General features: G+C 40.1%; 2 protein-coding genes across 6 annotated transcripts in view; one reads left to right on the top strand and one right to left on the bottom strand.

Annotated features, from left to right (window-relative positions):
• Positions 1–17,342, top strand: part of ABI1 (abl interactor 1) — a 94,114-nt gene extending 76,772 nt beyond the window's left edge. The window contains exons 6-11 of the mRNA XM_026649432.1: positions 834–934; positions 1,990–2,070; positions 3,970–4,146; positions 7,856–7,942; positions 13,385–13,570; positions 16,468–17,342. Coding sequence (XP_026505217.1) covers positions 834–934; positions 1,990–2,070; positions 3,970–4,146; positions 7,856–7,942; positions 13,385–13,570; positions 16,468–16,643 — 808 coding nt within the window. The 3' untranslated portion in view covers positions 16,644–17,342. The remainder of the gene's footprint in view (positions 1–833; positions 935–1,989; positions 2,071–3,969; positions 4,147–7,855; positions 7,943–13,384; positions 13,571–16,467) is intronic.
• A 145-nt stretch (positions 17,343–17,487) lies between these two features.
• Positions 17,488–27,572, bottom strand: part of PDSS1 (decaprenyl diphosphate synthase subunit 1) — a 35,356-nt gene continuing 25,271 nt past the window's right edge. For all 5 annotated transcript variants that reach the window (XM_024208736.2, XM_024208745.2, XM_024208762.2 and 2 more), the window contains 4 exons: positions 24,405–24,485; positions 24,093–24,206; positions 20,515–20,595; positions 17,488–18,839 (listed from right to left, as the gene is read on the bottom strand). In XM_024208736.2, coding sequence (XP_024064504.1) covers positions 18,699–18,839; positions 20,515–20,595; positions 24,093–24,206; positions 24,405–24,485 — 417 coding nt within the window. In that variant the 3' untranslated portion in view covers positions 17,488–18,698. The remainder of the gene's footprint in view (positions 18,840–20,514; positions 20,596–24,092; positions 24,207–24,404; positions 24,486–27,572) is intronic.

The raw sequence follows: 27,572 nt of genomic DNA, 5'->3' as shown, positions 1-27,572 counted from the left end.
CTCTCTCTCTCTCTCTCTCTCTCTCTCTCTCTCTCTCTCTCTCTCTCAGGATGTGTGTTTCTGTCTGTCTGCCATGCTGTCTCCCCTCCCTCCATTTGTGCTGCCTTGTAAAGTGTGAGGCTACATTAACAACAATGTGTTAACCCTTGAGGGCTCAGCTGAGTGCTAGTTCATCATTTAGCAGTAAGGCATTCCCTGGGAAATATCCCACCCTAACTTCACCACCTCAACCAAGCTTCACAATCATGATTGCTGTGTACAGAATTAAATTGTTTGTTTAAAACTTATACTATATGTCTATGAAAGATATAGATATAGATTGATTGGGGGGGGAAAAATTCCCTGGAACCTACCCCCTCCTCCCCCCCATTTACGTTATTTCTTATGGGGAAATTGGATTTGATTAACATCGTTTTGCTTAGTCGCATTTTTCAGGAACATAACTACACCATAAAGTGGAGAGTTACTGTACTTAATTTAAGGTGCCTGGAACCATTACAGTATTCACATTGGACTGACAGCTGTCTAGATCTCGTATAGTTGCTTACATTTGTAGTTATAAGTAATTAAAAGCCATGGCTGTATAAAAAGTGGCTAACAGCTTAGCTAATGATATCTGTATCTACTAGAGTTTTAATACATTTTGATTTAATGATCTGAGGGCGGTAAGTAATAGGGGTTTCAGGAACAGTCAGTCTACAGGGTGGTTTTCCTCACACTTATGTAATTGAGCTAATTTATTTGGTCACTGTTCAGATAAGTGATATGAATGTTGGTGAGGCTGTATGGAAAGAAGTGCTGACATGTCATCTTCTCCTCCTCCTCCCCTTTAGTGGTAGTAGTGGAGGAAGTGGCAGTCGAGAGAACAGTGGAAGCAGCAGTATTGGCATTCCCATTGCCGTGCCTACACCTTCGCCACCAACTGTTGGGCCAGGTATTTGAGATTCTTTTTATGATACCTAATACTGCAATGTGGCTCATTCAGATGTTTTCTCATAAATGTCAAGGGAGCCTTGAAGTTCTCATCCCTTCCCTTTTGAAGAGGTTGGAAGAGAATCACTCCCAAAACAAACAACAAAATGACAAAAATGGTCAGCTGCTATTTTTTTCATTCATTTTTATTCATTACATTGTAACATGATTTTTAAAAAAAATCAGGACTATCTTTTCTTTTTAAGATATAAGGAACAGGTGGAATCCATGCTTTCAAACGCATGTTGACAAGTAGACATTTCTAGATGTCCTGAGAAGAAGAAACAGCCATTCTGTATGCATATGATCGGAATTGTTTTTTTGAAATAGTCTATTGATTTTTATCACTTACCATTTAGAAAATTATTTACAATTTTTTAAACAAACTTCTTCCTTCGATTAAACCACTAAAGGAGATATAGCGAATAGCGTAGCTGAATTCAACGTATCGGAGCCGACTTACCCCGCTGTGAGGACGGCGGCAAAATCGACCTCCGCAGCTCCCCGTCGACAGCGCTTACTCCCACCTCCGCTGGTGGAGTAAGAGCGTCGATTCAGGGATCGATTGTCACGTCCCGCTGAGACTCGATAATTTGATCCCCGAGAGATCGATTTCTACCCACCGATTCAGGCGGGTAGTGTAGACCTAGCCCTAGTCTCATAAACTAGAGTGGTGGTATTCACAAGTCAGATTTTTACTCTGAGGTGGAACTTTGCTGTTGTATCTTGTTCCTTTGTTTACAAATGTTCACTTCTTACTAAGTCTTAAGGCCCACTGTGTGTTCTTGGCCTGCATAGGGATCTGCATGCATGGATCTTACAAAGCACCCCAGTAAAATCGATAGGTACTCCCTGCAGGAGAAAAGGTGTGCAATTGTAGAACCCTTTGCAGGATCAGGGCCTGTGTGTATAATGTTGAATATTTTCTTATACTGTAAAGTCTCTGCGTTCCTGTTGTCTTTTAAAATGTAGCTCTTTTGCCATTAGCCTAACTGGCAATATGAACTATTTTATTAGCACAAATTTCTGTTCCTCCTCCTCCTGGAGTCCCGCCAGCACCACCACTGCCACCACCTCTCCCGATGGGCAGTACGATAGGTGAGACTTGTGTCAGCGCTGGCGTGATTGCAGTTATTTGACATAATCAATAATAAACTCCTCCTAATGGATTTATAGAAGCCATTTGCCTTTTGTAGTGGGGTGTATGTGATCTGGTATAGTCATCAATGTTAGTGGTTTTTTGTTTTTTTAACAAATCTAATCCCAACTAATTTCCTGTGGTGAAAGCCTCTGAAGGTAAATAAATAAAATATGGAAAAACTACATTAGTTGCTTTGAATCCTAATATTCCCACTAAAGCTAAAATCCAATTAACAATGTGAGTTCAGATTGAGTGTAGTCCTTGTTCATGCGTTCTTGTATTTGGGGGGGGAGTGGGAAAACAAGAAGTTCACCAATAAAGTACACTGTAGTTTTGAAAACAGTAGTGGGTAGAGTGGAGATGGTGCATACAGGGACTTCTCTTGTGAACTGATTATGAAGGAAAATGTAAAAGGAAAAGCAGAAATGTCGTCTGGCTCAGTGGCTTGGGTACAATTCTGTGATCCTTCATGGAGATACAAAACCGGGAGACTTCAGGAATTCTCCTGCATGAGCCAATGAGAAGATACAAGTGACTTGCTTCCTGGTAGATTTGGGTGGGATGGTGAAGGAAATCAGTTTTCATTGCTCTTTGGCACTTTGAAGCACCTTGGATTCACAAGCATTAAAGTCATTATTAAGGGCCCTGTCAGTTTGTCTCCTCAAGCTGCTCAGCAAATGACATGCATAGCTGTTAGTGAGGGGTTTTGAGAGCATTCCTTAGAGAACTTTTAGTTCACCATCCCAACCAAGGACAATTATTAGAATTCATTCTCTTACTACAAAACTAACTTTAGAGGCTTTGACCCATATAATCCTTGTACGCTTTCTCTTATCTGAAATAAGTGAAAGTGACTTTGAATAGTGTTATATTAGTCTGTAAACTTCAGAATGTACTGTGTGTGTGTGTGTGTGTGTGTGTGTTTACATCTATATGCATGTAGTAATATTTTACTCCAATACTGTTACTACATTTGGAATCTGAAAAGAACTTGTACATTGGCAAAAAGAGTTCAAGCAACACAAGACGCTCATCGGTTTGCATAGTGTGAAATTCTGACTTTTGTGACACACGCACACATGAAATAGCAAAAATGAAAAAAGATGGACTGTTTGTTCATTACTAATCTGCAATATTGAGAATGTTGCAGACCAGATGTGAGGCAGGTAGGAATTGGTGTTGATCTCACAGAAGAATGCTGAAATATCTTGTGTTGACTATTCTAGTTTGTTAATGCAAGTTCCCTATATGGAAGCACAGTTGTTAAACAGTAGAAATTATAAATGTGGAAAGTGTCTTAGAATCGTATCACTCTGATTTTTATGCTTGATTGAGCACCCAATTTAAAAACTTTGTTCTGGTGGTGATGGTGTCCTTTTCTCCCCCTATTTTTCTTAACCTACACAAATATGCTCTTTTTCTTTGGCTAGATTGAAGGCATCTGTTTCAGAATGCAAAAATGTTTGCGTTCAAGAAGATATGCAACCTTCTCAAAGTGTGCTTCTTTCTTTTTGTTTAACAGGTAGTGCAACAACAAAAATTCAGTTAAATTAGGAAACAAGCTGATCCAACATTCTGTATAAGTGGGTTAAAATAGCGACAACATTTCAGAAAACATAAATGAGATCTTTTTATGAATGTTATTTATGTATTTTACATGGCTGATAGCACAGGACTGGTATAACAAGATGTTTCTTTTTTGTTTTGTTAATATCTCGCTGCTGACCTCCAGGTACTGGAGTATTGGTTTCAAGTATTCACCATGTTCTGGGTCTTTTTTCTGTTTTCTGCATTCTGTCCTAAGTAATACTTGGCTTAAGTCTTCTTGTTGGTTCCTTTTGGCTACTGCTTTTCAGCTGCTCCTGGTTCAGCTCCTGGTTCCCAGTATGGCACAATGACCAGGCAAATTTCACGACACAACTCTACCACTTCTTCAGCATCTTCTAGTGGATACAGACGGAATCCCTCTGTGACTGCCCCATTTTCTGCTCAACCTCATGTTAATGGCGGGCCTCTCTATTCTCAAAACTCAAGTAAGCCTCTGCGCTTTGCCGTTATGCAGCAATCATAGAATGTTTTGAGCTGAATGATTTGAAGTATGATTTCTCTGTGATAGGCAACAATCAGAATCCAAATGCTGTTTGGTTTTCTCCCTCTACTTGAGAAAAATAGCAAAAAGGTACACTTTGCCTCCTTTGAATTATACACAACACTTTTTCCCTAGAAAGTGATCAAGCAGTTAATGTAATGGGTAACACCAGGCTTACCTAATTAATTATAAGCAAACGTTAGTTAGCATTTCAGGTGTGCTGGGTGTACTTTTGTGCGCACAGTCCAAAAATATAAGCTCTTCTGAAGGGAGAACTAATTTGGTAGGATCTGGAATATTGGCTGTAGAGAGAGCTATTGTTTAAAACTGGACCATTAATATTTCAAGTACATTATGAATGTTCCTGTTCTACTAAAAATTTAGATGATGAGAAAAATTGTTGACTATCACTGTTAAATGTCTTACTGTCTGATACTGAGACCACGGGATAAAATAGCTGGAAATCATGTTCCTTGCATAGCATTAATATTACCTGCTTTCCTCTTATTTCATTTAATAACCACAGTATTATGGGATTTCTCCAGTACTTGAGTTCCCTTTAGGCCTTTCACTTCTCAGCACTAACTTCAATAGCATGATTTAAAGAACTGATTAGGGGACAGAAATGTATCCTCACAATGTTTTTTTTTTTTTTAAATGGTTTAAAATATTAGCGTAGTCATTACTAAATCCCCTGTTTATGTTTAAAATATTTAATAAGAGGGGAATTATGAAAAGACTGACGTGGAATGAAGTAGAAAAACCTGTGGATGTACAGCTAGCATACCCCTGCACTCTCACATCTAGTGGAGTCACCTAGCCGGCAGAGCAAGAGCACAGATGCCCATACTACACCTTTCCCATCACGAGGCTCCCAGCTGTAGAAGTTCACTGTTACACCCTGGCTCTGCCTTCCAAATATCCAGCTTCTCCCCTCCCTCCTGCTCATCCCAAGCACCCCATCCTCCAAATTCCTTGCCTGAACTCGCGCCTCTCCTGGGTCCTTCTTCCAGAGTCTCTCACTCTCCACCTCCCCCTACCTGAGTCTGAGGTGGTGGGGGAACAGGACAGGGGTGATTTGGTCTCTTCTCTGCAGCAAGCTCGTCCCCTTCCCTGGCCTGTCAAGCTGGCTGCCTCCTGCTCCACACTGGGGTGGGGGAAGCAGGCAGCAGAAGAGATGAGCCAGTTCCATAGAGCAGCATGCCACCTGCCCAACAGGGCACCCCTAGAAGCAGCTGATTGGTTAGCTGGGTGAAGTGGGGGAAGTGCTGACTGCTGAGCACTGCTGCACTTAAGCAGATTTGGTCTGTGCCTCTGCTGCCTCCCTCCCTCTACTCCAGGTGAGGGCCTGAAATTTAGGTAGCAAACCAGTGTTCCCCTCGCCCCTACTCACAGCTAAATTATGCCCATCAAATTATGGTCATGCACACACAACCCCAAGATGGATTAATAATGCCCTACTGCTTGTCTCACATAGTTTCGAAGATACCTTTCTGCTAGCTGCAACTTTTGCTACATCATCATCTCTCTGATATTTTTGCTCTGCAGTTGCAAGAGAATCAAGGAATGTCTTGGTGCTGCTCTAGTGTTATGTATGTGATATGTGAAAAACATTTAGATTAAGAACTTCCCCACTGATCTAGAGTTCATTTTCAATGGAAAACAATTTTATATAGATGGAAAGCTCCGGGGATGGTCAATATTTATTTATTTATTTAAACTAATATTTACCTTCCCCTTCTCTCCCAGGCCCCTCAGACACACTCAGTCCCCTTCATTTCCTCCACACACTTCACTGCAAAAATAATTCGTTGTAACTCAGAGAAACTGTTCATTTTCAATAGTGGTGTTCAGATGCCAAAACTAGATTTAATTTCTAAAATGGCTGAATTGCCTCAAATGTTATGTAACTGATTTTATTATTGAAAATTTAGATTCCGAATGCAATTTCTTTGTTCAAATGCAAGTATAATCCCTTAATCTGGATTGTATACAGTGCTTCAAAACATTGATTTTAGATTTTTTTTTAAAAGGTATTGTGATGGGCATATTTCTTCACTTGAAACTATTTTCATCCACTTCCAAAATGGGTGGTTTTGACATCGTTGTCTTGACAAGACATCCAGTTTTTCCTGTTTTCCCCTGGGTTACACTTTCATGTTTACGAACAGTAATTTTTTTCTCTGAAATGTTTACTTCAGTTTTGTAAACAAATCTGCTTTCTTTTTCCCCTTTCACATTTCTACATTGATAAATTATATGGGGGAAATAGTTGGTTTTGGAATGCTGCCTTTATTCAGCAAACAATGTTAATTACGCCTTTGTTTTAAAACTGTTGCTTGCTCAGAAGAATAGAACCTCTTTCAATTTTACGATTCCAGTTAAATTACTCTGCTGAATTCACACCTCGCAATGTTTTCATTTGTAGTTAAATGTAAAAGTTTTAAAACTGAAAAAAAAAAGGCTTAATTTGTTAAATGAGTTGGTCTATTTTTATCCTCTTGGGGAGATGTTACACCAGAACAGATCTTTGATGGCAGTCTCAACAGAGTTCAAGGCTTAAATGTTAATGGAGCTGAACTACTGTCCCCTTCCAGCACGAGTCTGACACACTTTGGTCAGTCAGTGCAGGGGAGCTTGTGTTGCTACTGCCTGTGCTTTATAAAGAGAGGACTTCAGTTTCTAGGCAGTCAGTCCTGTGCCTTTTTAATGAGCACTAACTGCACATACACACTTATAAAGAACACTAAACCCTTTGCTCAATAAAATGAATGGATCAACAGAATACAGTTCAGAGGATGTGCACTCGTACATTTCAACTAATTGGATGAGAGTTCTGCATATGCATGGGAGGGCCATTTGTACCATTGGAACCTACACCCGCCTTCAGATTGCTTGGTGGCTCGTATTTATAGAAGGCTTTAAAAAAATTGAAAACAAAATTTTATGCTGCTGGAAACCAATTTACAAGCTATTGTGTGTTTCAGCCAATGGGAGAGCAGGTCTTTCTTGTAAACCAATAAAAATACAATAGATCCACAGTAGCATAGTAAATAGTGAAGCACTTAAGTGACTATTTCATACTGAATGACCAATGATTATTTTCTCATAATTTATAATAGCTGGAGTTGCAGGATTGTCTGCTCCTATAAACACATTTTTGCTTTACCTCAAATTTATTTTACATAATAGCAGACACATATGGTGAATATATAACAGCAGGAGACCACCATCCTCTGAAACCTTGTATATCCCATTAATATTTCTCTTTAAAGATAATCACAGAATTTTGGAGTAATCCTTTTTTTTTTTTTAACATTGAGAATAAGGAAGTTCTGTTTTGTGCAGTTTCTAGGTGCTAATGAGTGAAATCCTTCGTTCTCATGTCCTCTGAACTATGAACATTCAGACTGACTTTGCCTCTCAGTCAGATAAATATTTTTTTTTTTTTCTTGAGTCACTAATTGGCTAAACATGAATTCGGCTTTAGCTTTGCTTTTGGGAAAACAAACTTGAAGAAGGTTCTTCTGTGTGTGTTCTTGTTCTTTGCGTACTTTGTTTTGTGGTCCTCGTTACTGACAGCTGCTCTTGTTTTGTTTCCTTTTTTTCCTTTATCTGTTTGACTTCCCCAATATGGTCTCTGTTGCTACCAGTTTCTATTGCTCCACCCCCTCCCCCTATGCCTCAGTTGACTCCACAGATACCTCTCACAGGCTTCGTGGCCAGGGTGCAGGAAAACAGTAAGTTTGGACAAGCTGAGCTGTCAAAGAGTAGAGCCTGTTTTCTTCTAGCATGCATGGCTGGCAAGTCAGACTATTTTGTTTCCTTTTCAGAAGCTAATACCATCTTGCATTCTAGTGCCACTATGCTATTGGAGCTGAAGGGCGCACTCTTCAATTTTTTATAACATGTGCATGATTATTACTGACCCATTGAAGGTTTGAGCTGCAAATTTATGATAGAGATAAAAATGTGAAATATGTGGCATCTGCTCAGTGTGGATGTAGAAATATATATTAAAAAAATTAATTTAGTGTTGCATCCTCCTGCCTACCACTAGTGATAATTACTTAGCTTGGATTAGAAAGGATTACATAGCCTGTTAAAATATGCACCTGGGTAATTGTTAACTCATAAATTGTAGAAGTTTTTTAGAAAGTCGTGTAGCCAAACAAAAGGAAAGGTGCGGTTTTACTATCTAATGCAAATAGAAGGAGCTTGGAGTTTGCCTCGATTCTTCCCTTTTCCTCCTGTTTTCTACAAGTGAAAACATTCACTAGAATCTGGACATCTTCTGGAAAGTTGAGCAATGATAGTAACAAAGGATCTGATCCTGAGAGGTGCAAAGTGCCTGCAATTTCCTATTAACAGTGGACGCTACGCATGTCTTGGGGGAGCCTTCAGGGCACTGATCCTGCAAGGAGCTGACTCCTTACAGGGTGCTGAGCGCCCATAAGAACACTTGAGCAGTCAAGTTTTCACCTTCGCCTTGGGGGTATTGTGCACTTCTCAGAATCAGGGCCAAGACAAGGGGCCCAAATGTGACAGTGAGGAGCACGCTATAAACCTTGTATAGAATAAAATAGATAGCATGGCTCAAGTTTGCATTTAAAAACCTTTCCAAACCCATTCTCTGTCATAGTAGGCTAGCAATTGCTAGAGATCAAGGTTACAAAATGTTAGAACCCCATTTTTACATATTAATTTTTCAGAAAGTTATTAGCCTTTTGGACTGAAATTTTCCATGCTTATAGTCCTCCTGAAGGTGAATCCTCTCCACCCAAAAACAAACAAACAAACTTTGTGTGTGTGTGTATAACCAAAGGAAGAGAATCTGAGCTCACTTTTTAACAGGCCTACGGCAAAAATGACTAAAGTTTGAAACCTGGCCTGGAAAGGGTGAACTTTCCCAATCAAAACTTTACTCAATCAAAATCTTTTTTTTTTTTAAAGTGAATTGCATTTGAAAACTGGGTAGTGAACATCCAGAGTGGAAAATGGAGTTTTAGGCAGTGGTGCAAAAACTGCACTTTACAAAACTGGGTTTGAGTTTTGCCCAACTGCTGGGTTTTCACTTACCCACTCCCCAACGAACCCCATTAACAGTATGGCGTGAAGGCCACAGAGCAACATAGATAGGCTGGACTTCCATGGCATGAGAGGTTCCCGTCCTTATGGATCTGAAATACTTGGAAAGTTGCTTCCTCTGTGGACTCCTAAACCCTTCTTCTGTGGCCCCTGAAAGAAATTCCACAAGACCTACTCTTTTTTTCCTGCACCCTGTACTCCGACTGTGGGTATCTTCATAGAAGAGGATTTTATTCAGACTTCCTAATACCTCTTACACAGACACAGCTGATACAATACAAGTAGGTGTGCTGCTTGTTTTAAAAAAAAAAAAAAAAAAAAAAAAAAAGGGGGGGGGATTGCTATAGCCCAATCTCCACTTAAACAATAGCAGCAGCACAGGTGCAGGAAGTCACCATGCCCTTACGTTGTACACACCCAAGAGAGGGTTTGAATTTGAAATCTGGATTTGAAACCATTTAAATGTTAATACTGAGAACAGGCAATTTCTGCCCTTCCTCCTCTCCCATTTTATTTTTAAAAAGAAAAATAAATGCAACAGAACAAAGTTAATGTCCCTTTACAGTTGCCCAGTTAAAATCAGTGAGGAAATGTAAAGGTTAAATTTCCAAGAACAGGGTTAACTCTGCTTAGTAGCACATATATAGTACTTTGTTCCCATTTCTCCCATTAAATGTGAAGTTGAATTTGTATGTTTTAGGAGAAACACTTAAAACAGACTTGTATGCTGCAGCCAAATCGGTGTATCTGTTGGCACTTTGTTCTTTTTAAATAAGCAACCTTACTGTTGAATTAACATACTTTTGCAGTTAGTAAGATAAGGCATTTTCACTGGTTGGAACAGGACAAGAATTGTTGAGCATGATTAAATAGAACAAAATCCAAAATGCTCAGAGAGATGGAAATTGTGGGAGATGTTCAATTTGAATTGGAAATACATTTGTGAAATGTGTGCCCAAGATACTGTATGAAACAGATCCAATTCCTATATTGTATCATTTATTTGGGTGTGCATGTTTCTATGTCAAGTGAATTGGGTCAATAAACTATGCCTACTAGCAAGTCCTATTTCACTGTGCAGACAATGACACCTACAAGACATTACTCTCTTATAGAATAAAATGTTTAGTTGGGCAAAGGATTTTGGAAACAGTCCAATTCATGAAAGTAGCATAAGTGGAGGTTTGTCTGGGAGAAGAATCACTAATGGCTTGGAGGTGAGGAGTAAGAAGGTCTTTTTAAAAAAAAAAAAAAAAAAAAAAAATCTTAATTTCTGCTAACTTCACACACATCCAAAGCTTCACTCATGATCACCATGTTGTCCCTCCCTGTCCTTTATTTGCTTGTTACCATTAGCATATTACACTCTAAATGTAGGGCTGTAGAACCCTATGGTTTGAGCCATAACATCTTGGAGCTGTGGTTTCATCAGATCTGTCCTATGTTAAGCAAGGTCAGACTGGGATGGTACTAGGACTGGAGACGTCCAAAGAACGTTACTGATGTTGGCGATTCAATCGGTGGCACTGATCCAGTGCCCTCAGAACAGTGCAGTGGGACGCGATGCAGCTAGTGGTGCTATAAGGTGAAATTTCAAAACAAGGCCCAGACACTTGTATGGAATTATTACACTTTTTTTTGTGCTAACTCTGGTGTTCTGCTCAGGTTCTGGCCCACCAATTATATTACTCCTAACTAAATTATTTCTATAGGAGATGCCAAATATATGGCACATGGGCTGAATCTGGCCAGTGGGGCACTTGCTTCTGGCCCCAATGTTCATGAAAGGGATTTGTCCCACAGCTGCTTGGCTGGAGCTTGTTCACAGGAACTGGAAGGAAATCTGAGTGGGAGGAGGGAGCTCCTGCCAGACTGGGCACAGGTTCCATCACTGAGCTACTCAGTCAAGGCTCAGAGCAGAGGCTTTCCACCTTCTCTCTCTGTGCTGTTGCTGCCGAGCATGCTGGGCTCAGAACTTCATCTGGATACAGTGTTTTTCATTGTTTATCCTAAACTGTCATGTAGATTGTTGTGCATTGTTAAATAGCTGTCATACTCCTCCACAGAGGGGACTGCATATGTAGATTTGATTGGATACAAACAGATCTTTGGCCTCTGTCCTGGTTGGCAGGATGATCAGTAGCAGGGAGTGAATGGGGAAAGTGTAATGAAATGTTTCATGTTGCAGAGGGGCTAAAGTGAGGTGTTTGACCTAGGAGAGCAGTTGGGGGATGTCTGTTGCCCATATATAGAGGTTAAGATGTAATATGTTGTGGGGTTTCCCATGAATGGGGAAGATGGATCTCCAGCCCTTATTTGCTGGCTGGAGGAGAGTTTGCAAGCCAGTGTTTAGAAAAAACAGTTACTCACTTTCTCCTAACTGTTCTTCGAGATGTGTGTTCATGTCCATTCCAATCAGGTGTGCACGCGCCGCACGCACAGTTGTTGGAAAACTTTCCTTTAGCAGCTCCCGTCGGGTCAGCTGTGGAGCCCCCTTGGAGTGGAGCCTTCATGGCGCTTAATATATGACCCTGCCGACCCAGCCCCTCCTCAGTTCCTTCTTACCGCCAGTGACGGTCATTGGAACTGCTGTTGCTTGCTTAGCAAGTGCTTCCCTTAGTGTTTTCATATAGTTAGCTTAGCCTAGTCTTAGTTGTTAGTGTATATATTGTATATAGTAAGGTTTGGGAGCGGGGTTTCCCTAATCCCAACCCCACCTCACCCTCTTGGGCTCCTAGGCATGCCAAGAGTCCAAGGCTTTTAAACTTTGCGGAACCTGCAGGAAGCCTATGCCAACAAGCAATCCCCATGACTCATGTCTGGGGGGAGGTGCACCAGATAGAAACGTGCAAGATCTGCAGGGCTTTCCGCCCCAGAATTAAAGAGGAGCGAGATTTCCGATTGAAGCAGTTGCTCATGGAATCCGCCCTTCATCCCTAGTCTGCTGCGGACTGCCAGGACCCCGCACCGAGCGTGTCCGTATGGAGTGCCCTGGCATCAGTACGTGACACGGTGCCGAGGAGGGACTCTAGTCTAAGAGACCCTTGGCACCGGCGTGCTCTGACACCGCAGGATGCACAGACAATCCGGCACCACTCGCATTCACCAGTGCCGTAAAAGCGGCATAAAAAAGCTGCCGGGGCACTCCCTGGTGCAGAGAACAGTGGGACCTGCAGGAGTGTGGATATCAGAGGCTTGGGGGAAGGAGTCTGTGGCCTGTATGGCAAAGGTTCTCTAGGGAGAACTGCTGTACGGTTCTTGACTGATATTTTTCCATTCTGAATATTGGTGATGACTAATTGGAGAAAGATGGGTTTGAGCAATAATTTGTACTTCCATTTTTTCCTTTCTCCCTATCCCAAAGCCACTAGTAATTGTGCTGATATGGGAATCTTTTTAGAGATTGAATATTTTGCATCATGCATTTAATTCCTCATGTATCTCCTGAGAGCAGTGGCTGCCTATCCTCCATTTGCATTAATTCACTAATTGAATCCAGGGTGTGTGCTCATAGACTATTCTGCAAGATAAGGGTCTGTACGAAGCTTTGCCTCTGAATGTGTATTATTCTGTTTTCTCTTACCTAGTCAAATCTGATATACTAATGACTTCCCTCCCTTCTTGTCCTACACCAGATTTTGTAAAAAGATAATTCTCAAAGTAAGACAGAAGCAAATAAATTAGTGCTCAGAATAACAGAAATGAAGTATATACAAAATGCATTAACACAGGATTTGCAAAACCATGTCAAACCACTGATTCATCATGGTGCCCAATTACCTCCTGGTTCTGAGGATGCCTGTCATCCCCTTGTATATGTGTATATTGCATCTAGTCGCTTGTCATACATGGAGATGGGACAAAAATTCTATCTGCTGGCAATCAGCTTATGGCCCCTGGAGCATGTGCTTTGACTCTAGTAGCATTTATACATAGATTTGACCACTAATAACATAGTTGTTTTGTAGCTTTAACATGTAAAGCCTTTGTTTCTAAGCAGTGCATGGTATTGTAGTGCATGCTCTCTTTCTCTACAATGCACAGCCTAAGGTTTACTTTACTGTTTCTGACGCAAATCTTCAAACATTTTTTAGTTGCTGATAGTCCAACTCCTCCTCCTCCACCACCTCCAGATGAGATGCCTATGTTTGATGATTCTCCTCCTCCTCCTCCCCCTCCCCCTGTGGATTATGAGGATGAGGAAGCTGCAGTAGTGCAGTACAGTGATCCGTATGCAGATGGAGACCCTGCTTGGGCCCCTAAAAACTATATTGAGAAAGGTAAGAGTTCAATCCATACATTGACATGGTGGCAATACATAATCCAATTTAACTTGTAGGCTCTGATGAAAGGAAACCAAAATTTCCCTGCTCAATCCAAACTTAACCATTCTTTCCTAACTTCTCAGTGGCTGTGCCCAGTGTAACAAATAAGAGTCCTTGATACACTCAAGCACTCTGGAAGGAAGTGGATAAGTAATCCATCATTACAAGAAATAGCTGTAAATTGGATTTAATTCATCTTCAAAAAGAACAGGAGTACTTGCAGCACCTTAGAGACTAACAAATTTATTTGAGCATAAGCTTTCGTGGGCTACAGCCCACTTCTAGACCAGCAATGGCTGTGTCAATCCTGCTGGATGTCTATCCAGAAATAACCTCATTGAAAGACCAGTAGGGCCAAAAAGCCTGATTATTTGTGGGATTTTTCCCTTGATGATGTTGAATAAATGAGATAACAAAGTTGGCTTACGTTAGCCTTTTAACGGTAAAATTATAGTGGTTTTGTTTGAGAAATGTCTTAAGAGTATTTTAAATCCTATTTGCATATGGAACTCTTTACCTCATTCATAAGACTGGCAATGTTTGTTTCTGCAAATAACTGACATGCTAATTTCCTAGCTGTAGGGTCAATCTATGCTAAGAAAATAACCAGTTTGTGACAACTGCCAGCAACAAGTTTCCTGTGACCTGGTGTTTAAAATGATTTGGCTGCCACTGTCCAGAGGGGAAATGTTTCACAGTTAGGGAAAATGTGATAGTGATCGATTTGGAGTTTGGAGTATGTTTTCTTCCCTGTAACAGTTAAACTATTATGTTCCATCTTCATTAGTTGCTAAACTGTTTTCAGCACGAGTTTAGACATTTGAGTGATGCCAACATAGGTTCATTTTACTAATGTGCCCAGACCGTAAGTCACTCCCTTCTCCAGATATCTGCCACATGTACACTCTTGGAACTAAGGAGCATGAAACTGATCAATGCTACCACTGTAATTACTCACTGTGGAAAGTGTGGTTTTTTTTTTTTTTCTTCTGCCCGCCCTCTGCCCCCAACATAAATCCATCTTTCATCTATAAAAAGTACATTAAGGTTGAAATGTCAAGCACTCAACTCTTACGAAATGTCAGAATTAAGGCTGTTTGTGCAACACTAATTTGGCCCTCTTGTGCACATGGCTTGTCTTCATTTACATAATCACATGCTATTTTTTTCCATAGGACCCCTGACTCATTGAGTGTACAGGATGAAATGTGCTCACTGAATCATTACTACTTCCATATTTTTATGCTAATCATTCAATGTGGGGCCCCAGGCACTATTTGCTGTGCACCCTCCAAACCGTGAACTGACTACAGAATTGTTAATTTTCCTCAGTGGCTTCTCTTTTGTGCTCACATCTTAGTTCTTGACAAACAGTTAATTTTGTCTTTGTCTTTTGTCACCTGTGAGGTGGTGGTATTATCTCCATTTTATACAGGGGGAAATGAGGCACAAAGATTAAAGCAAGAAGTGTCCACTAACTTTAGGTGCATAATTTGAAAAGCCTAGGGCCTTATTTTTCAGAATACTTAATATTTAATAGCAATAGTATTGCAGCAGAGTACTTAGCATTTTATGTTCTGAACACAGCTCCCATTGACTTCAGTTGCATCTGAGTGCTGAGCACTTCCATAAATCAAACACTAGCATCAAGTTTAAGCACCTAGAAAATGAGGAACACAGTGGCCGCTTGTCAAAGCTTTGGTTTATGTGACTTGCCTAATATCACATAGGAACTCGTGGCAGAGGGAGTGATAGAAGGAATCTAATTCTCCAGAGCAGCATTCAACAATCTTAACCACCAGACCTTCCTCTCTTTGATGCAGTTCCTTTCCTCATGTGCTACATACCTTCCAACTTTCGCAACAGTTGAGGCAGGGGCCCTACAGCCAACAGCCTCTTTCACTAAACAACCCTGATTTATTACCAGAGCACAGTTCAGCCTGCACCCTGAAGGTCTTATGGAAAAATATAGGATGTGGTCATGTGTTTAAAAACTATCAAAATGTAAATTGGAGGCCAATTTAAGATTGTATAGGGAAACTCAATTCTGGAATTTCCTAATTCTTGAGTGATTGCAACCTTAATTTATTTTGGACCTAAAAATCTCCTAAATTAAAAAATTGAAAAAAATTACTCCTGTGCTGGTGAATTTAGTTCTAAGATTAATCTGCAAGGTTGGAATCTTTAGATCCCCAGCACTGTTATATGCCACTTATAAGTAGGAGATGTGCCTTTTAACAGCTTCCCTTTGGATCTGATTTCTTTAGGATTTTTGCTAAAAGCAGCACTACATAAACATGGCCAGCATTTAGTGAATAGCTGATTTTATCCGTGGGAAGGTTCTACTCTACAAAGTTATATAAATAGTACCTTAACAGATGTGTGTATTTCAGGTTCTGTCTGCTGTGACAAACAGTGTTGTGGCTGCAAGGCTAACCGTTTACCCTTTTTTTTTTTTTTTTTTTTTTTAACACCTCAGTGAACTGGATTCTGTTCCTTTTCATGTATCTCTGAAACATTTTCTACATTCCGATCAATTATACCTGTGCAAGCCAAAAGTTTTTAATTGAAGGCCTAATTGGGCCTGTACACCTTCTTTACTGGTGGTAATGTTAAGAGGAAATTTTATCTTGACTCTCCAGATTTCATGTTGGGGGGTGGGGAGGAAGGAGAGTTGGGGGATGACTTTATTTGTAAACTGAGCACATTAGATACAGGAATCACTGAGACCAAAACTGAAAACCCTGAGATGTCCTTACTAGTCACTTAAATATGAGACCTGCACTTTAAAATGCTGTGTATTGTGTAATAGTACATGCCAAACTAATTTGTCTGACTCTTTTCATCCCTAGTTGTTGCTATATATGACTACACAAAGGACAAGGATGATGAGCTGTCATTTATGGAAGGTGCAATCATTTATGTGATAAAGAAGAATGATGATGGGTGGTATGAAGGAGTTTGCAATCGAGTGACTGGCCTGTTCCCTGGGAATTATGTCGAATCAATCATGCACTATGCTGATTAGAATCTTTGCTTTTCAAGTTGGGTCTTGTATTCAATCATACCATGATTATTTACAAGAGGTAACTAAAGGTTAACAATTGTCTTAATACACTTTTAAAAAAAAATGTGCCCATCTTTTCAGGCCATACTGTTTTAATGGTATGATTGAAGAATGTCCATCTCCATAAGCATAAATCTTTGGAGACAGTTTGTCTTACCTGATAGCAATTTGTAAAACAAGCAACTGTCTTATTACTGGTTATGCTTATTTACTTACGCATTGTTAATTTTATGACCAGCCTAAATATTCTTGGGAAGTAGGGTATAATATTTAATGAACCATGATTCAGATTGTGCCATTAAATTTTTCAGTGCAGCATGGTAACTAACATTAAGTTAGACTAACATATTAAAATCTGGGTGAAAAGTTTGTCAGTGCTGGTCATATTACATTTTGTTAGACTCTTGCTCATTCTTGAACTATAATTGTTTAAAGCATGCATACAAACTTATGTATTGAAATATACTTTTTTAAAAATCCAAGATGCTTCCAATTTGTTGTAATCTTTACCTGGAGAACTCACTAAAATCTATTGCAATGAATTGCTTGAGTCTCTACGGTGTCCATGTGAATCAAAAATGGGTGGTCTTATGTATGTGTAATTTGTACCAAGTTTTTTTTAAATGAGTAAATTTGCATTACAACTTTTCCATTCATAAATATATGTGGAACAAAAGGTCTTGTGCATTACTTTGTCAGCACTTCTAATTGCTTTGCCAAGTAAGCCAATTTATGATTGTGGTATCACTAGCAATGTACTAAACTAAGGACAAGTGTTGTCAATGTTAAAAATAAGGCTACATTAGTGGGCAAACAAATATACCAAACCTGAAAACTATCCACTTATCAGAACATTCTTTCAAAATTAGTGTGTAAAGGGTTCAAGTACTGCTAAAATTAAGTACTTAAAGGATTCTCAGCTGAGTGTTGAACTCACTGTAATTTAATAATTAGTTTCAGTTTGCTGCAACTGACATTACTAAATACACACTGTATGCTGGACCAGCAGGAGAAATTTGTATGTTTGAAGCTGATAATTCACCCAGTAGGCAGTCAGAGCTAGCAGTCATACAGAAAGAGGGGGACAGACATTCACATCCTGTTTATTATTGGAAAGTGACAAATGCACTTTGCCTCTCCACTCCATTATGGGAAATTGGGCAAAAAGTCAGATGGGATGTTCACTTCAGTTTATACAAAACTGTAGTGCTTAGCTTATCTGAAGTAGAGTATGTAGTATGCTCTATTATTGTATGTAGTAAAGATTGGTTTTGGACTTTAAAGTGCTGTCCTAATGGGATATTAAATGTACACTTCTATAACAAAGTGCTAAAAGACTGGTGGTTGGAAGCTTGATTGGTTGCTGCATCATTTCTTTTCTAGTGTAAAATTAGAAATATTGGAACTCCTTCACCTTCTCCCTAAAATCATTGTAACTTCCAAATGCTTTCTGCTTTAAGTGTTAATATCACCTTCTGAAAAATTAGCAACCAATAATTTACCTGTATTTTCTTTATAAATTGGAAAGTCTTCACTTAATTTGTATATAACTTGTTAAGTTTATGTACAGTCTTTTATAATAAACCATTCTCCTATATAACATTTTGGGTACTTCTGAAGTTTAACACACACAGCTGGGAAAGCAATCAAACCATGTTTTTGCAGTAAACCTTATCACTTCACACATACAGTAATATTTAATGTTTGGAACACATTAATTTTAACTGATATTTATTCTCATTGGCATTGTACATCAATATTAAGTGTAAACAATACTTCCCCCAACATAAACGCCCTTATTAAAACACATTTAGACAGAATAAGTACAATTTAACAGATTGTTTCATAGTTGTATGGCTTCCCTCAAACATCTTCATAAACTTAAAGTATATTTCAGAAAATATTAAAAAAATAATTTTTGGTAACCAGCGCTGGAAGCAAACCAAGATGTTTTGAAATGTAGTCTTATAGGCACAGTCTGGTAAGTAGCTGCCAGTATGAGTGGAAGAAGGTGTCTCACTTGTCCCGGGTGAGTACAGTTTCTGTGAGCTGAATGAGGGCATCTCGTTCAGGGGATGGTCGCAGTTTACTAATCTCTTTCATTGCTTCATGGCAGTAGCGTTGGGCGAGGTAGGTTGTTTGCTGTACACCATCAGTCTTTTAAAAAAAATTAAGGTAATAGAGTAGCAATTATTTCCATTGCTACGTGTAAAACAAACCAATGCTGTTGGAAGTGAGTTAGTGTCTTTAACCCTCTACACTGGCTCTAGTCATGGTAGATTGGATTTAAATCAGCAAGCAAGAAAGCTTGATTTTAATCTTGTTTTACATTTACACTTCAGTTATTTTCCTGAAGGAAGGTTGATTTCCTTCATATAATCTGGTATGACTTGCTAACCAGGATACAGTATTCTTAAACAATATAATGGCATAACATACCATCAGATTCTTGATTTTAAACTTTTGATTAGAAATGGGCCAATGATACATTTCTTAGAGGTGATTAATTATTGAACTCATGATTTGTGTCAAGTTGTATTTGAATGGAAATGGGGATTCAAATGCACAAATAGTAATTGTTTCTCATTGTTAAACTACCTTAAATGTGCAGAAAAAAAACTCAAAACACTTTGCATTTAAAACTGACTTATTAAACAGGAATATCTGGTTAGTGAATTAAACTGACTACTTCTGGTCATCCATGTCCTGTGCTAATGTCCAAATTCTGCAAGTTTAAATTTGACAAAGATGTCTCATTACACAATACTCAAATTAGAAACTAAGATTTTAGGGGTAGACATTAAATTGAAAATTTTCTTTTGGCAGGGCCAGACTTAAACTAAGAAGCAATGCAAGCTTTCTTGACTGTACCGATGTGGTCGTGTGGTGTGTTTTTTTTTTTTTTTTTTTTTTTTTTTTTAACTCTGAAACATAGCTACCCTTCAGTACCAGCAACTGAGTTCTTAGAAACTGACCCCCTTGGATCTAGTGCATTAACTATGTTGCTACATCTATCTAATCCAGTAACCTGCCTCTGCTGTTCCTCTTAAGTGCTGTGCCAGCAAGCTATTTTTCACCCCAGGAACCAGCAAAGTTTGAATACCTTTGCAACAGTATCTTTGATTACATCTTATAGTTCAGTGTTCTCACCCTTTCTAAACTCTTGTATCCTTTTCAGGAGTCTGATCTGTTTTGCATACCCAAAGTTTCACCTAATTTTAAACTACGTGCTTACAAAATCAGGCAAAAATACAAAAGTGTCCCAGCACACTATTACTGAAAAATTGTTTACTTTCTCATTGTCTGTATGAAACTTTAGTTTGTACTAACTTTGATAGTGCTTTATGTAATAAAACGAGGCAAATGTGTGCTCCTAGGGGTATGGGTAGTCCTGGTTGAGAACCACTTCTTGAGTTAGATGCTAAACTTTTTTTAAATACAGCCCTGCCATCTGTGGCTAATTCATGCAATGAGTTCTAGGCCTGGTCTACACTAAACCCCCAATTCGAACTAAAGTATGCAACTTCAGCTACGTGAATAACGTAGCTGAAGTCGACGTACCTTAGTTCGAACTTACCGCGGTCCAGACGCGGCAGGCAGGCTCCCCGGTCGACTCCATGTACTCCTCGCGCCGAGCAGGATTACTGGAGTCGACGGCGAGCACTTCTGGGTTCGATTTATCGAGTCCAGACAAGACGCGATAAATCGAACCCAGAAGTTCGATTGCCTGCTGCCGAACCAGCGCGTAAGTATAGACAAACCCCTAGATTGCCTATAACTGCTACAACTAATTTGAGGAATTAAATAAATTTATACTTCATACTAGTCTTACCTGAAGTACATATTGCCGAGCACGTTCAACATCACCTGCCAAACTGAATCTCCTCATGATCATGGCATTCATTTCTGGAAACTAAACATGAAGGAGAAAATTTAAGTATTGGCTGTTTCTTATGAAGTGTTTTCTCTGCATAGCTGCCTGTTACACTAGCTCCAGGGACCTAGTACATTTTTCTCCTCTTTGACATTAGTCTATTAATATAAACAGTCTAGTAGAGGCATCTACTCTAACCAGATCAGGTGTCTTAAGGGTCACTTTGTACAAGAAGGATAACTTACCTGCTTTGAAATAAATGCTTTAGAGCTCCGCTGATGAAAGTAGATTCATAGATTCTAGGACTGGAAGGGAGCTCGAGAGGTCATCGAGTCCAGTCCCCTGCCTGCATGGCAGGACCAAATACCATCTAGACCATCCCTGATAGACACTTATCTAACCTACTCTTAAATATCTCCAGAGATGGAGATTCCACAACCTCCCTAGGCAATCTATTCCAGTGTTTAACCACCCTGACAGTTAGGAACTTTTTCCTAATGTCCAACCTAGACCTCCCTTGCTGCAGTTTAAGCCCATTGCTTCTTGTTCTATCCTTAGAGGCTAAGGTAAACAAGTTTTCTCCCTCCTCCTTATGACACCCTTTTAGATACCTGAAAACTGCTATCATGTCCCCTCTCAGTCTTCTCTTTTCCAAACGAAACAAACCCAATTCTTCCAGCCTTCCTTCATAGGTCATGTTCAAGACCTTTAATCATTCTTGTTGCTCTTCTCTAGACCCTCTCCAATTTCCAAAGCCATAATGTTGTATGTGTTTGTAAAAGCATCTTCACCATATGGAAATAACAGACTAACTGCTGGCCAAAATGGTAGGAGGAAGAGAAGCAGATGTATACCTTTTCCCAAAGAAAAATTAACCTTCAACAGAAAAACCCTTTACATGTTTTAGATTGAGTTTTTCTTCTTCAAAGGGCTTGTCTTACACAGCCCTGCAGTTCAGACTAAAGGGGTGTGAATAGCACTGCACCAGCACAAACTAAAAGATTCCTAGTTCGCATTAATGTAAGCCTGTTGCAGAGTCCACACAGGAGAGTTACAGTGCTGCACTTTGTTGCCCACTGCTAATTCCTGTCCAAACTGTGGGGCTGTGGAGACATACATCTATTTGAACTGAGGCTAACATTTATCACTAGTAGTACAAGTAAGTGTCTGATTGCAGTCCCAGATCCAGTTTTTAAAACTTATGTAAACAAGTAATATGTAAGTCTCTAGTGTGGCTCAGTACTAGTTTCTTGTAAACAGCAGGAAATTGTCAATGAAGAGGCCTTCCCCTGGGCACAAAAGGCCTTCCAAAACATTCTGTGGAAGGACAGCTTGATGAAGCACTGACAATTGCCTTCCATCATCAAGATATAAAGTGTGAAAGGGGGAACGCTAGTAAGTGGCCTGTAAATAAAACACTGGACTTGTGATCAGTGAAAGTCCTAAAATGTTTGTTTTTTTTCAGCTTTATTTTAATATTGGAAACTCAGGTTTTGTCTACTCTAGAACAATTAATAAAATGCAAACATTGGAGTTGAACCAAAAGCCGATTAATTGAGAACAGACAGCACAATTTTAAGATGGATATATGGATAAGAGAATGGGTCTTTTACAGCTAAACCATTTTATCTCCTCCAGTTTCTTCCATTACTAAACGGTGGCCCGAACGAATAATTACAAAGCTGCTAGTGGCACTTAAACCCAGATGATTTGAGAATAGAAGCCTACTTAAATGACTAAACACAAGCAGTAGTGGGAGACTACTGATTCTTAGCATGAAAATAACAACATGCATTGACCATAACAGCTGTTAAAGTATTTAAATAATGCTCCAGCTAGACAGTAATCAAAATTCATTTTCAGCTGGGAATTTTGTTACTAACAGATGAACAAATCTGAATACCAAGAATAATGTAACCTTCACCCATGAGTCCAACTAAAGTCAATAGGAACTAGCCCATTTATTTAAGATGATACAGAGAATCTATAGTTTTCAGCCTCTGTATGGCCATTTACCACACTAATCCTTACTCCTTTAGGAGCTTACTAAACTTTGTTTTTAAACAAAAAAGGTGGTACTAACATTGTGTACCCTGTGACAAGCAGAACCACATAACCTTAGTGTGTAAACTTCCTCCTTTGCCAGATGTCACCTCTCCATGCCATTTCTAGCTTAGATTCTAAGCGGCTCAGGCACTGTGTCTTTAGCCACTCAGTAGGGCAGGGGTTCTCACAACAAATTTTTTGGTAGCTGCAGAGTGTGGCCACCAACTCTTGCTCTGACAACCCTGTCTCTGTCTCCCGCAGCTCTTCACTGAGAGCCTGCCCCAGGCTCCCCATGCCCCAGCCGGGCGGGAGCAGGGGAGCTGCCCAAGGGAGTGTCCTGACAACTGAACACTGCAGCTGCCTCCAGAGCCACGTCCAGCACTGCACACACAAGCCCCACCTGGCTCCTGAGGCGCTGCCCAGAACCCCCAAGGAGGCTGAATGGTGCAGGGTTCTGATCCCCATTGGCAGTGCCAGCGCAAACATCAAGGGGGCCCATCTTGCTGCCCTTGGTAACAGCTAGTCAGGAGCAACAGCTGGGTGGTGCAGGGAGGGGCTGCTGCTTTGCTTCTCTTGTCCCTCCCCTCTCCCACATCTCCACCTATTCTTTTGAGGCTGTCCTGGCTGCAAACAAATCCACTGGTGGCTGCATTTGAGAAACACTGCGTGCCATGTGCACCTACGATGTAATATACACATGTAAATAAATAAAATACTAAGTTAATAACACAGGTTCTGGGTTGGACTCATCAGCACTCTACAGATCAATCAACTATACAAATTGTTGTAATAGTGCAGTGCACTGTCTCTGCTGTGTCCTGTGTCAGTCTGCAAGTATCTTCCCTTTTCTGTGCACTTGCTGTTCATTTCTACACTGCATCCTCTTTCTGTACTTCTGCCACTCTCGCTGTTCCTTTTTTCTGTTGTATCTGCTTCTCTTCCCTTTTTCTCTAGAGAATGATCATTAAGTAAGGAGAGATCTTACAGGGTGTGAACGAGTTCTCGTGACTCCTAGGGGATTTCCCATTGAAACAAGTGGAACATGGAGGGTTTTATTCTCAGGGGCCACTAGACATCACTCCCTTTCTATGTGGCCAGTACCATCCCTGCCTTCCTGTCTTTTCTATATGGCGGCTCTCTTGCCATATCGTCCTTCCCCTTTGTGCAAGTGTGCACCCATATTAGTCTCTTACTCTATTTTTGTTCTGGGGGATGTAAGGAAGGGGAAAAAAACAAACCACTTATCTAAGCTTGTTCTAACTTATTTCTCTTCAAGCCCTCAGTAACAGTCCACTCTCAAATGGAGGAATGTTGAACGCAGCTCCCCCTGGAGCCAGTCAATGCCAGTACATGTTTCATTAGGTAAAGAGGAGAGGAGATCCCTCCTAGCTATGTCCCAAGCATATTTCAAATTGACTAGATTTCAAGTTGAGAGTGTCCCTTTAAGCCAGCAATGATTTTTATTTTTGGAGAATGTTCTTTAACCCTACCTGTTGGCAAGCAAATAAAACAGGGCCTGTGGCTAATCCAAGTTTGAGATCCGCTGATGCTGGTTTCCCCAACTGGTCAGCACATGATGTAAAATCTAGCACATCATCTATTAGCTGGAAGAAGACAAACACAAAAGAAAATTTTACCACATTAAAAAAAGAAAATGATACAACACATTTTAATTGCTGTGTCTAATTAAAAGAAAATGTATACAGAGAATTACAGCAATCCAGTTTGATTTCCAATGTAGTTTTGAGAAGTGTGCATTTTAGACTTCCCACTAATTCCGTAAAAGCAACAGAATACACTACCTGAAAAGCTATGCCAACATTTTTTCCATACTGGTATGCAATCTCATGAACTTTTGGATCAGGGCAGCCTAGTATGGAAACCTGAAAGGAAGAGGAAAAAAAGAAAAAGGACAGCTCTAATTATTCACCTGAAATTTGTTTGATTATAGGTGCAACATAATAAGCACAAAGCAACAGAGGGTCCTGTGGCACCTTTAAGACTAACAGAAGTATTGGGAGCATAAGCTTTCGTGGGTAAGAACCTCACTTCTTCAGATGCAAGACTTGTGAGGTTCTTACCCACGAAAGCTTATGCTCCCAATACTTCTGTTAGTCTTAAAGGTGCCACAGGACCCTCTGTTGCTTTTTACAGATTCAGACTAACACGGCTACCCCTCTGATACTTGATAATAAGCACAGTAAACATCTGGGAGAGGGGAAAAAGCCACATCTAGAGCATTCTTCCCCATCCCCAATTCCCTGTTTATGCACACACACACATACAAATATCTAGGCCCATTAGAAAACACAAAACCCAATAGAACTGCAGTATTAAATTCTGGATAGAGATTAACTTTATTATGGTTACAAATTATACTGTAAGGAGAGGGAATGCAGCAGGATGAGAGGTGTTACACATGTAGGTTAATTGTCTAACGCATCTCAGCAACACAGGGCCTGAATCTGTTTACATAATTGTTAGGAGGCTAGGGCTCAAGTAGGTAGATGGATCTTACAAGCCTCCCATGAACAGAGACCATGGAGTTGGAAGAGTGGTGCTCAAACTAGGGCAAGTGAGAGAGGGAAGGTTATTTTCATGGAAGATGTTAACTGTCCAGAAATGAACTATCAATAGAGATGAGCTGATGAGATTTCCACTGAATTATTGGGGAGCGTTAGTGGCAAAGGGGGCTGGGATGGGAAAGGGCACATAATACTAGACCAAATCATCACTGGTTCCGAACAAGTCATAAGGAATCTTGAGGTTCAAGAACTGTTTGAACTGCAGCCATGCTATGGTAATGTGGCTCTTTGTCCATGAGTAGCAGGCAGAAAAAAATCCCTTATGTAATCCTTGGGGAAAATACATTAACATTTTACTTAAGTGCACACAAAAGGATGAATTACTCTGAAGACAAACGTCTACAGGCATGAATTCTGTATAATTAAATGAGGGGGTGATGAGGGAAATTTGGGAGTTGTTGACCATGAGAACCACAACACTGTTTAAAATAATGTTTTAGAATTTTTTGTGCGCGCTTGTAGATAGATTATTTTTTTTAAAAGGTGCACAAACTTGGTTCCACTTGATACTCAGATTTATTTTAGTTTTCAACAAAACTACAGTTGTTGGGGAAAAAAAATATCCATCCTGGCTTACTACAGAAACTAAAACTAATGTTACTAAAAGAGGAGAGGAAGCAGTGAAGATTCATTTTGATTTATCAAGTAAAAATAAGAGTAAAAATGCAATAGAAGAGCAGCATGGGAATATAAAGATATAAGGAACAAAAATGTTTTTCTCTTAGGTGGGAAAGTTGTAGGATCATTTAAAAACAGTAGCAGGAGCCTTGATGGGGACTGTGAAGATGGAAAAGAAGCTGAAAAAAGTAATTTCGATAAGGTATTCACACTGAAGAATATCTTCAAATCAACATGATGCAAGCATGCACTCACATAAGTAGTGCCCTACCAAATTCACAGTCCATTTTGGTCAATTTCATGGTCATGGGATTTTAAAAATAATAAATTTCATGATTTTAGCTATTTAAGTCTGAAATTTCACAGGGTTGTGATTGTAGGGGTCCTGACCCAAAAAGGAGTTGGGGGGGGGGGTGTCACGGTACTGCTACCCTTACTTCTATGCTGCTGCTGGCGACAGTGCTGCCTTCAGAGTTGGGTAGCTGGAGAGCAGCAGAGGCTGACTGGGATCTCAGCTCTGAAGGCAGAGCCGCTGCCAGCAGCAGCACAAAGTAAGGATGTCATGGTATGGTACTGCCACCCTTACTTCTGCACTGCTGCCTGCAGAGCTAGGCCCTTAGTCAGCAGCTGCTACTCTCCAGCCGCCCAGCTCTGAAGGCAGCAGCGCAGAAGTAAGGGTGGGCAATACCATACCATGACATCCTTACTTCTGCACTGCTGCTGGCAGGGCACTGCCTTCAGAACTGAGCGCCCAGCCAACAGCTGCTGCTTTCCGGCTGCCCAGCTCTGAAGGCAGCTCAGAATTAAGGATGGCAATACCGCGACCCCCTTAAAATAACCCTGTGACCCCCCGCAACTCCCTTTTGGGTCAGGACTCCCCAACTTGAGAAACATTGGTCTCCCCCGTGAAATCTGTATAGTATAGGGTAAAAGCACACAAGACCAGATTTCACGGGGGAGACCAGATTTCACAATCCGTGATGTTTTTTTCATGGTTGTGAATTTGGTAAGGCCCTACACATAAGAAATAAAGATGAAAGAACCTCTAACACTGTGCTTTCCAAACATAAGAATACTACAAGGACCTAAAAGAATCTGGATACTTATCTCATCATCAGACAACATCTCACATTGCCTCAGTCTATAAAAAGAGGCAAGATGTTAGTAGCCTAGTTTTCTTGCTCAAAGTTTGCCTTCAGTCAGACAAAATTCCGGAGACCATCAAAGGATAAACTGAATTGAGATACAAGGGGTTTTTAGATGGGAATAAGCATGGGGTATCAAACTAGAACCTAATCTTTTATCCTCCTTTTCAGGCTTCTCTCTTTAGAGAGCAAACTCTTTGGGGCAAGTCCTACATCATCTTATGCCTCTGTACAATGCCTAGCAAATTTTGGTTGCTATTGTAATATAAATAAAATATAATCAGTAAGACAAGCTGAGTGTGAGAGACTGTATATTTTTTGTAAAGTTTTTGAGTAGTGTCAGGCTCTTAGGGTATGTTTACATTGCAATAAAAGACCCAGATCAGCTTATTTAGATTCATAGATTCTAGGACTGGAAGGGACCTCGAGAGGTCATCGAGTCCAGTCCCCTGCCCGCATGGCAGGACCAAATACTGTCTAGACCATCCCTGATAGACATTTATCTAACCTACTCTTAAATATCTCCAGAGATGGAGATTCCACAACCTCCCTAGGCAATCTATTCCAGTGTTTAACCACCCTGACAGTTAGGAACTTTTTCCTAATGTCCAACCTAGACCTC

The sequence above is a fragment of the Terrapene carolina genome, unplaced genomic scaffold (assembly GCF_002925995.2).
Source record: "Terrapene carolina triunguis isolate 2854851 unplaced genomic scaffold, T_m_triunguis-2.0 Scaffold84, whole genome shotgun sequence".
NCBI classification, from domain to species: domain Eukaryota; kingdom Metazoa; phylum Chordata; order Testudines; family Emydidae; genus Terrapene; species Terrapene triunguis.
Note: the sequence above shows the minus strand (reverse complement) of the source record. Positions and strands in the feature narration are given on the sequence as shown.